This window comes from Platalea leucorodia (assembly GCF_965183815.1).
Source record: "Platalea leucorodia genome assembly, chromosome: 13".
Classification (NCBI taxonomy): domain Eukaryota; kingdom Metazoa; phylum Chordata; class Aves; order Pelecaniformes; family Threskiornithidae; genus Platalea; species Platalea leucorodia.
In genome coordinates, this window is record NC_138835.1 from 14,286,560 (window position 1) to 14,300,847 (window position 14,288).

Sequence of the window (14,288 nt, forward strand, 5' to 3'; positions counted from 1 at the left end):
TTCAGGACCTCCTGCCATAGGGGAATTCTAGTGAGTACATGATGCTGTGAGTTCATTATGCTATGAATGAATTAGATTTAGTGGGTTTAGAGCCAAAACCCACATGACCTTTTCTCCTCTCCCTAGTAATGAAACCAGCTTCCCTGGATGCGCCGCGTGTACTTGATAAACCAAAGAGTGTTTCTGTTTCTTGCAGTGCCCAGCTCTGTGCCCACCGGGTCCTCCGGGTCCCCCAGGAATGCCAGGGTTCAAGGTAAGAAAAATACCACCTGCAGATATAAGGGTCTGTCTCCCCAAATAAATACCACTATGAACCCCTGGGATTAAACTGTTTTATATACAGTACCCACCTCCTGTAGGCTCCCCAGCTCTCCAAACCAGCCACGCGTTTGCCTGGGTTTATGCTGTTGACACAGAAAACCCCTAATACAGCCAAACATGAGAGAAGAGGAGGATGAAGGACCTGATTCTGCCCTTGACATGCTGTTCCCGCACGCGTAGCAATAGCTGCTCTGCCACGGAGCTCAGTCCTGCAAAGTGCCAGCAAAGTGTGCGAGCGCTCTCCCTTCCCCTTCAGCGAGAGGCTTTGGGTCCTTTGTGGGCCCATCCCTCGCAGGATCGCAGCCTTTGTCAGATGCAAGATTTAACTCCTGCTTTTGACTACAGCCCTTTCTTCCTACAAATGAAATTTAACCCTTTGCGTCGGGTGAGCACAAAGATTAAAACACCACGCAAGCCTTGCTGGGTGCGACGGATGAACAGGAGCAAGCGGAGGGCAGCGGTTCAGAGCTGCCTCAAGAACGACGTGCTGCCTTTGCAGGCTTCAGAGAGCTGTAAAAATCTCACCAGTTCTTAAATTGTGCTCGCAGACCCTGTACACACAGATACACATTTTACTGTAGCAAGACATAACTTACATGATTAAATACAATTTAATTGTCATTTTATACCCACCGTAGCACCAGGCAGCTTTCTGTTTATGTTGTTTGATTCTGGTACATAAATTTTAGGTTGCAACCCTCAGGAAACCTCACTCAGCAGTTAAACATCTCCTCCTCTGTCCCCTCTGTGACTCCCCTGAATTCTGTGCAGTAGGTTACACTCCAGCAGTGAGCTGAAGTAGTAAGTTACTCGAGTTTTTCTAGCAGAAGTTGGCAACGGGTGAAACATCTCCTGGGAAATGCTCTCAATTCCTCATGAACTGACCTTTTGCAGGTCTGTTTGGTCTCTGAGCTGAGTCATAAATATCGTTAGAAATACACAATGTTTAGGGTATAACTATTCAAAATTCATAGCTTATGAAATGGAAAAACCTGTGAAGGCCTCCAATTATGATGCAAATGATGCACGGGACCTTTTGCGTGGTGAGGAATAACATCTGCCATGGCTGAAATTAGTCTGGGTCTCTCCCACAATAATAGGAAATGAGCCAAAATGCAAACTGAATCTGAGTTTATATAAAAGATTTCAGTGGGACATCGATTTCTTTGCAAGCTGGAGGATGCAGACATTAAAGATGACTTGAACAAAAAGGGAGATTCACGATAGAGAATGGGGTTTTCAGAAGTGTCTCAGCCCCATTTTCAAAAGTGTTGGGAACTGAGTCCCTGACCTGTAATTGAGAATTGCATCCAGAGACCTGTAGCCTAACCTCACCAAAAGTCACTCTTGAAACCCAAATCTGGGCATTTCCTGAAACTAGATCAGTTCTGACACAGCGGTACCTACCGCAGGAATGGTGCCAGCTAACCCCAGAGGTGACCTCCGTTCACACAGGTACAGCACAGGCCCAGGTTATTTTCCCAGTAAATTGTTTTTGGGTTTAGGTCTTATGGCTATCTCACCAAATTTAAATTTTGAAACAAGACTGTACTGGAATGTGAATAATTGGAGCTCTTATTTCTAGGGACACACTGGTCACAAAGGAGAACCTGGTGAAATAGGAAAAGAAGGAGAAAAGGTAAACTTCAATTTAAGGGGGGTCCGGGAGGATTTTTCTCTTTAAAAGAAGGGGGGTCCAGGAGGATTTTTGTCTTTAAAAGAAGGGGGGTCCGGGAGGATTTTTCTCTTTAAAAGCATCATAAGAAATAGTTTCTTCAAGAAGACAGGGAGAAATGAGGCAATTGGCTGAACAACAGGGAGAAGTTACTATGACTGAAGTGCATTGCCTTCCATACATGTTCTGCATGTATGACTGTGTGCCAATACTTCAAGAAAATTCATCTTCCCCATAATCATAATGTTAAGATCAGTTCGATAAGTTAACACCTATTGTTTCACATGCAGGGATGTCAGCTCAGGAAAAAAGTCCTGCATTAATCATTCAGGTAAATTCCTGACTGACCAAATGTTCTCGCACGTAGAAGAAATTGCCTATAAAGCAGAAGCAAATTCTGAAGCAGAAATCTGAGTGCGGGTTGCTCAAGGAGAAATAAGATGGGAAGGTCCCTGGCTTTGGGTTGGCAGGCTCATGCTGTCTCACCCCTTATCTAATTATTTTTTCTCTCCCAGGGCAACCCTGGCCCTCCCGGTCCTCCGGGCATTCCCGGCAGCGTTGGCCTGCAGGTAACACCTACTCTTCAGACCTTTTTACTGTGAAACTCAATGGTGCCATCAGTCATTTTCTGTTACACAAACAGCTCCTGCCTCTGCATAATAACAGATGTGGAAGTTGATGCTGGTAAAAAAAGAAATCATGCTGATTTCACTGAGCTTTAATTCAGGTCCTGCTTTTGGTACCTCACCTTGGATGAGGTGTCCAAGTGATAGGTGTCCGCTGTCTTGCTGGTGCTCCAGTAGAGCCGCGGACACCTTTTGGGTGGATCTGAGGCTGAGGTCCGGGCTGGCTTGGCAGGTGGGCTGGGGAGGGCAGGCACCCTGAGTGCGCGTCTGCGGCGGGTGTCTCCGGTGTCACTTGCTCAGAGGTCGTCACCGAAGGGGAAAATGTCTTGTTTGTGCATCAGGATGCTGAGCTTTCTGCCGCTCTTCACTGTTCCTTAATGTTTTCTGTGTTGGTCAGTTGCTACATCGTGCTGTTCTGCCATTTTATGTTTAACAGTGATTGGGTTTTAACTGATTTGTTTTCTTAATTAGGGCCCAAGAGGACTAAGAGGCCTCCCTGGTCCAGTGGGTCCGGCAGGCGACAGAGTAAGTAAAACCTTCTTCTGATTCCCCCCCCCCCACACACTCCCCAGTTTTTCTCGTGCAAGGTCCAGGTGGCATTGGTCCTTACTGAAGACCCCTGGGGAACTTGTAAAGATGCAAAGTGCAGGCTCTTTCCTGCACCCTCCCCAAGCAGAACAATCTTCCAAAGGCGGGATGAGCCTACGTACATGAGGGATTGACAGGATCAGGCCCGGTGCTGATTTAAGCACTCAGACAAGAAGGACAAAGTGCGGTCCTTGCAGGACTGACAATGCTAAAGAACCTTGCAAAAAACCTGAGAAACGTTTCATGAACATTTCACTTTCTGTTCTGTCTCTTACAAGAAAAAGCTAAAGAATCACTGGTGGACAAAGATTTTCAGGACACAAAAAGTCTGCTCAGGGAGAACAGGGTCAATCTTTAGCTCATCGTGGCTTTGGACTTTTGCCAAAGTCCCTTGACCACTGCCCTAGAGGCTGAATGGGTTTGAATTTGTAAAGTCAGGCATGTACTTGGGAACAAGTGTGTTATCAAGATATCGAGGCCGGGAATGATATCAGTGTATCACAGAGATAATGGTGGGGAGATCCAGAGGAAAAATCTGCCTGTTCAGAGGGGGATCTTTTGCCAGACTATTGCAAGCTAGCACGAACTATGGGGTATCTTTCCAGGGTTTTTTGTGTTTTCTTAGATTGCGGTATAAGGTGGGGGTACTGTTACTTCACCCGCTGCCAACCACAGCATTACGATGATGTATTATTCTTTGCAGGGTGACATCGGTTTCAGAGGGCCGCCTGGAATCCCAGGACCTCCAGGGAAAGCTGTATGTACCTACTTCTCAGCATCTCTATGGCCCTGCCTTCCACAACCAAAGCCTAAAGCTTATCCCTCCTGCACTAAACTCTTTGCTGCCAGTGAACAGCAGGAGTGTGCTGACCATCTCCATCAGATTATTCCCCTTGCCCTTTTCCCTTCAGTTAATGCAATGTTATTTCACCTGACCCAGATCTCATGATGTCTCTCCCTCAGTCATGCCCCATGCCAGAATAAGTTCACTGCATTTCCATTGCTCTCTGTTCTTCCCTGCTCTTCCCTGAGCATCAACAGCTGTCAGCAAGTGTTTGAGAGGGGCGTCTGTGTTGTTCTTGGGAAGGAGAGTTTTGAGGAAGAATCAGTAGGTGCTATCCTGAGCTTACATCCTTTGAGCCTGGTCTATTCCCAAGTGCCCACAGCTTGCAAGGGCTCTTGCTACAAGCAGAAATAGTTGTGTATTAAAGATGCAGTCCTCAGCCTTTTGCAGAGCTCTGGGGTGAAGTGTAGGAGAACACAGAAGCTGCACACTTACCTGTGGGCAGACCCCTGCACCCTCCTTACCGTGCCCAAATATGAGACCAGAGCTGCATCTGCAGCATTGTGGCCTCTCTAAGAGCATCTTCCACTGGCCTGCCTCCCTGTATAGCAGACACCTTCGCCTGTCTACACCAGCCAACACACCACGATCTGCATTGACCCCAAGGCACTACCACCCGCTGGGGACCCCTCCCTAGTCTTTGCAATTATAGAAGAAATTCATCCGAACTAAAATAAAATGAGGTGTTTACTGCCCACCAAACATTTAATTACACCAAGCAGGATCTAGACAGTAAATATTAAAGTTTTTCTCCTACTCTGTTTCTGATTAAAGAAAATGCTTCATTAAATGAAGGGGAAGATGGTCTTTGCCCCGAGGAATTGCTGGCAAAGTCCATGCTGCAGTTCATCTGTGTGTCAGGAATTACAGAGCGTAACTGAGAAAGTACAGCCGAGCTCCTAGGGGAACGTGTACGCTCACGCCTCTGCTAACGCCAGCAAAGAGCACAAAAAACCTTCATCGTTTATACCCTCAAATCATTAGTCTTTGTCACTGTGCGATGAAGATGCTTAATGGCTTTTCCTCCTCTGTCATAGGGAGACCAAGGAAACAAAGGACCTCAAGGATTCAGGGGGCCCAAAGGCGATACTGTAAGTGCAGTAAAACACCCGTTTGCTCAAATTTTGGATGTGACATTCAAAGGAGTCTGTTTGAGAGGTTTATTATGGCTTGTCCCCACCTTGGTTTATTTGAAAGGGAGGTGAAAGGGATGAAAGTATTTGTCTCAAAAATGAGATGTTTAAGTCTTATTAAAGATGCCTAAGTACTAAGATGCCGAAGTGCTTCTTATAGCCTAGAGCAGAGGGATCAGATCTTGCGTCTCCATCCCTTGAAATGATCAAGAATTTGCCTAGATGCGGTAGCCAGCATTAGATCCATTTTCTGGAATGTGCTAAAAGAACCACCACACCTATATGAACAGGGCAGGAGCCAGCACAAACTGAATGAAATGTCCCTAAAGAGTTTGAGTATTATCTTTGTTGACTGATTGGTCTGAAGGGTTCTGTCCTGGATAACACAGGATTTATTGTTGATTTCTAGGGTAGACCTGGACCAAAAGGAAACCCAGGGGCTCGTGGACTCATAGGAGAACCTGTAAGTCAATTAAATAGGATGCAGGTCTCACTGTTGTCTTGCTTGCAGATGATGAGATAAAACATGATAGGAGAAAACTTGCATCTCTCAGTCTTTGCTATCAAACTTCTGCTCTGTGGGTCTCTGTAACCTTCAGTGTAATCCCGGTTGGACTAAACCCTAGTTGTACTGCTGTTAATGAAAAATCTCCCCGTACAACTGCCGCTGGATCCATTGCCACAAGGTTCTTCAATGTGAATGTATTTTGCAAACCGCAGAGTCTCCTTGTAACCTTAACCTGCGCTGTGCGTGGTTGCAGGGCATGCCTGGCAAGGATGGACGGGATGGAGCTCCTGGACTCGATGGTGAGAAGGTTTGTAAAGTCCTACTTAACCACTGCAGGAAAGACTTCTGTTAGTGTCCCATGTGTGTTGCAAAGCTAGTGATGCTTGTAAAGAAAAAGCATGGCCGGAAAGCTTTTGCTTCTAAAGAGTTTTCCAATAGCATAAGTAGTGAAGAAAAGTGAAGTTGCTTCTATTAATTAATCCCAAGGAAATTCCCTAAAGAAAGAAGATGCACATATGGACCATGCACATATGATCTAAACTCAACTGTGTCCCTATACTTAGTGGTTCCTGTTGGCTGACTCTAGGCCTTCAGAGATGCCTTTTCGGAGCTGTTGACAGACATCTGTTTATTTTAATTGCCTGTAGACGAAGTGCTGTCAGGTACTAGTTGCCTGGTTTTTGAACGGTGATCCCGCAGGAACACGGACCGTGTGCTGCCCAGGAAGGCTGGGAGCTGCAAGGGGACTGGGGAAACACTTGGGAGCTCTGGGCACCCCGTTTCCAGTGGGTGCCCACCTCCTGTAGACACAACAGCCTCTGGGTCCTGCACATGTAGGGAGGGAGAAGATTACAAATGCCTGTTTGGGACTGTGTCCCCTTCCTGTGTCAGACCATTTTCCAGTAGCAGAGGGTCTCTCCTAACCTCTCGATATCCGCAGGGTGACGCAGCTCGCATGGGTGCTCCTGGAGAGAAGGGGCCAAACGGACTGCCTGTGAGTATGGCAGCAGGACCCGGCACCTTCGGGGCGGGCCGGCAGCTTGGCCTGCACACAGAGATCGTTCCTGGGGAGAGGGGAGCTTCGTTTTGTGCGCTGTCTCACAAGGGGCCCCATTTAAGCCAAGAGGGAATGCACTTTTCCCACCATACAAACAGGGGAGCAGCATAAAAGAACGGAAAACATCTGGAGTAGCACCAACTACTAATACAGTAATATCCTGGCTTTTGGCCACTCTGGCTCCATTTAAAATTTAAATTTGAGAGGCATTTTCTCTTTCGCATCCCAGTGACGTGCATCCTTACGCAGGGAGGCAAGATCTGGGATACAAATGACCATAATTTAGCAATAGCCTGAGCTCTGTCCCTGGCTTACTAGTGTTCACTGGCAAAACGTTTCATCTCTCCAGTCTTCCAACTATTTAAATAGAGGAAAAGTATTCCTTTCTTCCTGTCTTACAGAATATTTTGAACACCCCTGGAGAGAGGGAAATTGAAGCCATAATTTTCATGGTGAAAGCCACAGAAATGTAAATCCTCCATTGCTTCAAGGAAGCATTGCTCCTTGTATGTCAAATCAGACCAGAATAACAAACTAACCCCACTTCTTCTGACATTGCTTTAATATTTTTTTTTTCAGGGACTGCCTGGAAGAGCAGGTATTAAAGGCTCAAAGGGTGAACCAGTAAGTGAATCTCTCTAATGATGGGTTCTGGTGTGGAAGCTACTAAACTTGTCACGGCAAGGCTTTTCAGCTTTTGGGGATTGGTGCCCACAAGTAGACCCTGGGAGGGCTCACCCCGCAGTGATGGTGTCGGCGTTCCTGCCAGGGCTGGCTGCCCCGGCAGCGAGGAGCAGGCACGAGGTACGACGGCTGAGATGGCCCTGCTCTTGCTCAGGCAGCTCTCGCCCCTGGTCCGGTGAAGACATAGCAGATACACAGGAGAGCCGTCAGTGGTTTAGTAAACCTCAGAAGGAAGCATTCACCCTTTTGTGAAAGTCCCAAGAGCAGGCTTTGTCTTTGGGAATCAAAAGGCTGAGCGTCTGCGAGCAGGAGCAGGATTATCTCATCTTGCCTTTTGGAGACTTGCCCCCCACCGCAGGAGAAAAGCTTCCATGGAGCTTTAGACTGGCACCTACCTGTGAGATAAAAGAAAATCTCAGACAAACCAAAGCAGTCCAGCACAAAGCTGTTCTGGAAAGAGTCGTCTTCTGTCCCTCCCCTTCCCTTCTGAATTTCCCCCTCTGCACCTGCATCACTATTCTTGCTCATCCTCATGCAGGAGAGCACGCTGGGGGAAGGCGTTTCTCCTTGCACGGAGGTGACGCAGGAATGAATGAAATGGGGTGTCCGGAGCATGCCTCCGAAAGCGCGTCCCCCTCTCACTGATCCACTGCAGTCCGAGCTGGGATATGGCGGCACGGCCCTGGGGCGGGCAGCGCTCCCTAGTCGCTGCTCCCAGGAGAGGATGTGCAGCTCACCTCTTCTTTAAATGTCTGTTGTTGAGAGTTTTGTCATCTTGGTCTTAAAACTGTAAAAGTTTAAAGCTGTTTTTATTTCCTGATCCAGGTTTTAACTCCCTCCTCCGTTTGTTGCTCTAGGTAGGACAGAAATGACTCTCTGAAGTTATGCCCTAACTGAGTGTTTGCTTTCTCCTCTGCAGGGCAGTCCTGGAGAGATGGGAGAGGCGGGTCCCTCGGGAGAACCAGGCATCCCCGTACGTATCCCCATCATTTACACTATGAGCACTGCTGTCAGTGTGTTTTAAACCAAGCTGTGAAGCTGGAGCTTGCATGCTGCTTCCCTGCCCAAACAAAGCTTTTAGGAATGCGATAGGTGCTGCAACACATGCGAGCCCACGGTGATGAGCGCTCCCAGCGAGCGTGACGGGAGCCGCCCGGGTGGAACCTCCCTGCACAGATATCATGCTGTAGCAGAGGTCGAAGCCCGCCGAGGCAAGCAGTGTGACCTAGTGGATGGTGCAGCGGGACAGGGAGTTTGGGACTGAAATAGCCTGGGACCCAGGAATACGTTCTGGCTCTGCAGTGGGTTGGGAAGGGTGGATTCGCGGTTCCTAAATGGCACGGCTAACTTCGGTGTTATTGCCAGGGCGACGTTGGTATTCCTGGTGAGAGAGGTCTGCCGGGACCCAGAGGAGCAACTGTAAGTACAATGCTGCCTGTAGATCAAACAGGTACCAAAACAGAGTTCAGTACATGGGGATTGCTCTCTGGCTAAAATAAGAGGCCGCTTTCTCTCTTGGTGTTGTCTCTGGGGAGTTTTGGCAGCAGAGGAATTGCTCCCCCGTCAGTGGGTCAGATCCTGCTCTCACTGACAGCTCCGTGCAAATGCAAAGTGATTCCTCCCATTTCGTTTGGCAAAGAAAGCTGCAGCTGTCCAAGAGGTTTGTGGAGCTGCTACGGTCACGCAGCAGAGACTGGGCAGTCAGCGATGCCCTGATCAGGCAGCAATAACAAGGTTCAGCTTGTGCTGAATGCGAGTCTTTAATGAAGCAAAACTCCTGTTAAGCTATTGCAGCCTGCATTGCCACCAGCACATGAAACATGAAATCCTTCCCATTCCTGTATCGCTTTCCTTGGAGCGGCAGAGGTTCACTGCGAAACCTGAAGCCGTACAAGCAACAAAACTGGAAAGCCTGCACGGTGAATGACAGGGGCTTGAAAAGTGTTAAAAAGTTTGTAGACCCTGTTGGGAATCTCTTGCCTTTCTTGCACATAGTTGCATGCTTTTCCCAACTGCTTGAAAATGCCCCAAGGTTCACAACTATATGGTGGGTGCAACACCAGGACAGTGTTCAGGCAGGGAATCTGGTCACAGATGTCCTTCTCCCCCCCAGTACTGCAGCAGCATTGCCCTGCTGGGAGCTCGTAGGTGTCAGCCCCTAGGAAACAAAACCCCATACGCAGCAAAAGCGGTTTTCAATTTTACTCTGTGAACAGACAGTTTTTTGAAACTTCTGGGTTAGAAACCACGGAGGCCCTCACGGGAGCATCTTGTTCCTGCTTTCATTGCATTCCTTGCATCATCTCACAGCCTGAGAAATAAAAAGCTGCAGGAGTTGCAATGCAAACCTGACGACAGCCGCGTGGCTGCCTGTTGCGTCCCTGCTGAACGGCAGAGAGAATTAAAGACATCAGGATGATAAAAACCTGGTTTTGTTCACACTACTAAAAATGCTAGGATACCTCTTATTTTGTCACTCCCCAACTAGTGCTGCCGTTGTGGTTGGACCTGATCTTCCAGTGGTTTTGTTGGGCTTTGTTTCTTTCCCTTTTTCCCCCTCTTATTTTGAAATCCAGAAGCCTACAGCAAGTCTAACGTGATTTCTGCTATGTGCCACTTGGAAGAAATTGAACTGTGTGATGATTTATTGTTCGTGAGCAGCTGCTCTTTAAACTTCCAAGGAGAGGGAAATCAGCCTTGGAAATAAACTAAATTAATAATGTTTGCTTTTATGTCTGCAATTTTTCATCAGAATAGCTGGCCTCACGAAAGGTATCCTATTGTTACAGCCAAAAATCAAATGCAGCCGAGCTAATTGCCTTGGTGCAGACTTCTGCTGGGGATGCAATAGCAGACGAACCCGCGTTTTGTTCTAACCTGGCTTTCTAATTTCCGATTTGTGTTATTAGGGTCCTAATTTCTATGAAATATAGTTAAGCCTGGGGAATAGTGCATCTCTCAGAATACGTCTAGTGTTAAGACTGTTTGGCTCAAAACAATTTGACTTTATTCAGCATACCATGCCAAAGCTTTCTCCCCATTCAGAGGCTGTCAGGTTCTGTCAGGTCCCACCACTTTTAATGGCACCGGCACAGCAGAGTCATTTTTGGTGCAATTTAATGCAACTTTCCCAGAGCTCCGTATTTAAAACTCTCAAATTCCTCACTGAATTACAAGCAGAAAACAGAAGTGGAAACAATAACCACAAAAATAGTGGGTTTTTTAAGACGATGCTGCTTTATTTCAGCAGATTGGCTCCTTCTTCTGGGCAGACCCTGGTTTCTGCACAAGGTTACGGCCGTGCTGATGTTGAGAGCCAGGCAGAGATGAGAGCAACTGGTTTAGATCGTACCGAGTCACGCATCGCACGAGGGTTTCCTCTTCGCGATGACCAGAAAAGATTATGAGAGACGGTGGATGTTCAGATACCAGGGAGAATTTGTAGGGCTAACAATTAGGGAAAAAATACTTAGGGAACAAATAGAGGTGCTGTTTTACCACGGGGCACGCCTGCACCCGCGGTCGGGGCGGCAGCTGGGTCCGTGGGTCCGTCGGACGGCCCGTGCTGGCTGTCCCGCTGCCTGCGGCGGCCAGCCCGAGCTTCATGGTGTCCCTTAGCGCTACACCCCGCAGCGACGCCTGCGAAAGGAGGGAAAGCTGGAGTCCCGCCTGGTGACAGAAGTTTGCCCGAGGCATCTGTTTCAAGAAAACACCTTCCAAAACGGGATTTAGATGCCTAAATTACTTAGGGCTTTTTTCACCCAAGATCTTTATCGCCTGTGTGATGTTTCTCAGTAGGAAGCAATAGAGACTCCTAACGGCAACGCTCATACGCTGTCTGGTGAGCCGGGCTCTGGAAAGCGCCCGCACTAACAGCAGAAGAGACTGCATTTTTCTGTATTGCAGGTACAAAGGGTGTCAAAGCAAGTGGATGCAATTGCCGTTGTTCATGTGCAGGTGCATGCAGCGCATGTTTTACAGGAGCTTCTTGTAGGAGGGGATCAATTAAAAGCATAATATTGGGATAGCAAATCCTCTTTCATGCATATTGCCTGCGCTCTGTCAGGCTACCACTTCTTGCTGTCATTGATCTTTACTATTCATGAGTATCGTATGTCATTAAGCATTAATATATACAAATAAGCACTCTTGCTAACAATAACAACAATATTAATAAAGCCCAGTAAACACCAAGCCCCACTTTACAGCGGCTCATGATCAGCAATGCCACCGGGCAAAGCGTTCTGCAGTACAGAACTGCACGCTCGCTCTCTGTTAGTAGTGAGCCAATTCAATTACACAAGGGACTCACCTGGCCCTGAATTTTCTCTTTACCAAAGCTTATCTTTCTCTTTTCAGGGCTCGCTTGGTCTTCAAGGCCCGATGGGAGCCCCCGGTGTCAGAGGTTTCCAGGTCGGTATGCTGACGAGGATAATTTAATGTGCTTCGTGTTTTGGCAGGCCACTTTTCTGCAAACCTCTGGCAGGAAAATTGCGTGGCAACAAGTGATAGGAAGAAACGTCTTTCTACTTGCCAGAACAAGGCTGACACCTTTATTAACACAGTAGAGTAGAAAGAGTGCAAGGCCAGATAAGCTGCCTGCTGGAACAATTTATGTTTAGTATTTGCTTGCAAAAGAAGGGTTTGAGTTTGACCTACGTAAGGACACCTTAATTTCTCCTTGCTCGAGGCACCCCCAGCCTGCGCGTCTTCCGTGAACTCCTCTTCCCTTCTGCTTAAACTGGGGGCTCTCCTATTTCTTGCTCCCCTCTCCAAGGGGGTGTTCACAACCACTCTCCATTCCCCAGTGAAACTGGCTGAAAACCAGTTCAGGGTGCTACCTTCTGGGAGCATCGCTGGGTCGGGAGTCGCAGATGTGATTTTATTAGCAAAAGACCTGGGCCAGCCAAGGGCCGGAGCGCTTTGGCGGTGTGGCTGCCCGCGGGTGTGAAACGCGGTGGGGCAGAAGGGGGAATGAGCTGTACCGACCCGCGCGTGGTGCCGGCAGTCAGCGTGTGGTCCCGAGGTCCTGGGGGGAAAAGGAGAGAGGAGATCGAAGGCAAATGACCTTTCTGAATGTGTTACGGAGACTGGTGAACTTTGGGGATGTGAAGATATGCAGGGTTTCTTGACGCTTTAAGCTGTAGCTCACTCTTTTTTGTTTTCCTAACAGGGTCCCAAAGGTGCCAGTGGGGAGCCTGGCCTTCCCGGTCCAACGGGAATTCGTGGAGAGTTAGGTGACAGGGTAAGGAGACGCGTGTTAGTCTGTGACTAATTCCTGTTCAGGAGATGTGAAATCAGAGCGCGGTGGGGCCCCAAACGCGGCGTAGCTGACGGCAGCCCAGCAAACGCAAGCAGGGTCGGTGAAGGTGGCCACGCCGGGTGCCGCCGTCCGTCCTCTGCGCCCGCGGCGTGCCCGAGACGGAGCCTGCGGCAGGCAGCAGGATTCACGCAGCCTCCGCTCGGCTGTTCCGCCCCGGCTTCTGTGTCAGCTCAGAAACTCACGCTATTTTTAGACAGGGTGGGTTGTTTAAAAGAGACTTTGGGATCCTATCCTAGCCAGAACAGGCGATTGTTTGGGGTTTTTTCCCTGCTCTGAATGCCGATTTCACCAAAGCCTTGCTCCCCGTGAGCACAGGAGAGCTGATGCACGCATTGTTGTTATTCAGATGCTTGATTAGGGTTCCTGGATTTTTTTAAATTACAGTTTGCTCAGTGGTTTTCTTTCTGAACAGCAACACACCTGGGCCCCACACCTCAGAACGAATGCAACTTTTTATTTAAATGAATTCATTCTCATTTAAAAGAAGCCAGCAGGGTAAAGTGAATGACATTTGTTCGGGGCTTGCAGGAGAACAGGAGCCGTGTGTTCGCCGGCTCCCTCGACTCCAGCTTTAAGGTGAAGTTTCTGTGTAAGCAATCGCAGCGGCACCAGGGGGGTTTCACAATGGCTCCTCTGTGCCGGCTCCAGGCAGGTTTAAAAAAGCCTCTTGGAGGGACTGTGAGCCTGGAAGCGTGGAACAGGAGGGTTATTGTGGAGCCGCGGGGTCCTGACTGCATTCAGGGCTTCGCTGCGGTGAAAAAATGCATGTTCAGAGGGGAAGAGGCCCCTGCACAGAGCAGCCTGGTATCCAGAGAGCTGCTCCGAGCAGAGGCAGGGGAAATGTTATACTTAAAGCAAAAAAAAAAAAAAAAAAAAATCTAGGTTTTATTTCTGGCTCTGAAGTTAAGCGTAGTTACTCTAAGATGGAATTGTTGGTTGTTTCGTAGTGCCCCAGCTCGTTAGGAGCTCTCGCCAGGAAAGCATGCTGGAGCAGGTTTGGGTAGCGCTGGGGACCTTCCACCTCCCGGTATGCGGTGGGTGCTCAGGGTAACCCCCAGCCGCCCGCCCAGTCCCACCGGTGTCGGGGGCAGCCACGCGTGCCCACGGTCCTCCAGCAGCGCGGGCTGCGCCAGCAATCAGCGCTGCCAATTTCCACGCTTCTTACCGGGCACAAGATTTGGGCTGGGAAGCCCCAGAACCTCAGACCGTGTCTTTACAGCTGGACCAAGCAGCCTTTGCTGCTGAGGGCGATGGCATCTGCTGGGGGGTGGGCACAGCGCAGTGGGTACTGCCCCGGGCTTGCTTTACTGGCAGCCCAGCCTGCTGGTCCTGACGTGTATAAAGAGGAGAACTGCAAATACAGGATCAACACGATTCCAGCATCCCAGCTGCAGCTAACCCGTCACGCTCTCCTCAAATCAACTGTGGCTTTTTTTCTTTGGAAAAAAATATTCCTGCAAGCCTGAGTTAACAGGTGCTGATAGGCTTTTTCACAGTCCTCGCGCTGACTGTGGCCAGGAACACAAACC

The 14,288-nt window shown here is 48.8% G+C and overlaps 1 protein-coding gene across 10 annotated transcripts in view; it reads left to right on the top strand.

Moving 5' to 3' along the window:
• Positions 1–14,288, top strand: part of COL9A3 (collagen type IX alpha 3 chain) — a 40,216-nt gene that overhangs the window by 16,569 nt on the left and 9,359 nt on the right. For 8 of the 10 annotated variants that reach the window (XR_014229641.1, XM_082325732.1, XM_082325725.1 and 5 more), the window contains 14 exons: positions 197–253; positions 1,907–1,960; positions 2,512–2,565; positions 3,094–3,147; positions 3,914–3,967; positions 5,092–5,145; positions 5,597–5,650; positions 5,949–6,002; positions 6,636–6,689; positions 7,332–7,376; positions 8,356–8,409; positions 8,802–8,855; positions 11,796–11,849; positions 12,610–12,681. Coding sequence is in view for 9 of the 10 variants with exons in the window: in XM_082325732.1 (XP_082181858.1) it covers positions 197–253; positions 1,907–1,960; positions 2,512–2,565; positions 3,094–3,147; positions 3,914–3,967; positions 5,092–5,145; positions 5,597–5,650; positions 5,949–6,002; positions 6,636–6,689; positions 7,332–7,376; positions 8,356–8,409; positions 8,802–8,855; positions 11,796–11,849; positions 12,610–12,681 (768 nt within the window). In the remaining variant the exon portion in view is untranslated. The remainder of the gene's footprint in view (positions 1–196; positions 254–1,906; positions 1,961–2,511; positions 2,566–3,093; positions 3,148–3,913; positions 3,968–5,091; positions 5,146–5,596; positions 5,651–5,948; positions 6,003–6,635; positions 6,690–7,331; positions 7,377–8,355; positions 8,410–8,801; positions 8,856–11,795; positions 11,850–12,609; positions 12,682–14,288) is intronic. The other 2 variants (XM_082325729.1, XM_082325728.1) reach the window with 2 other exon arrangements.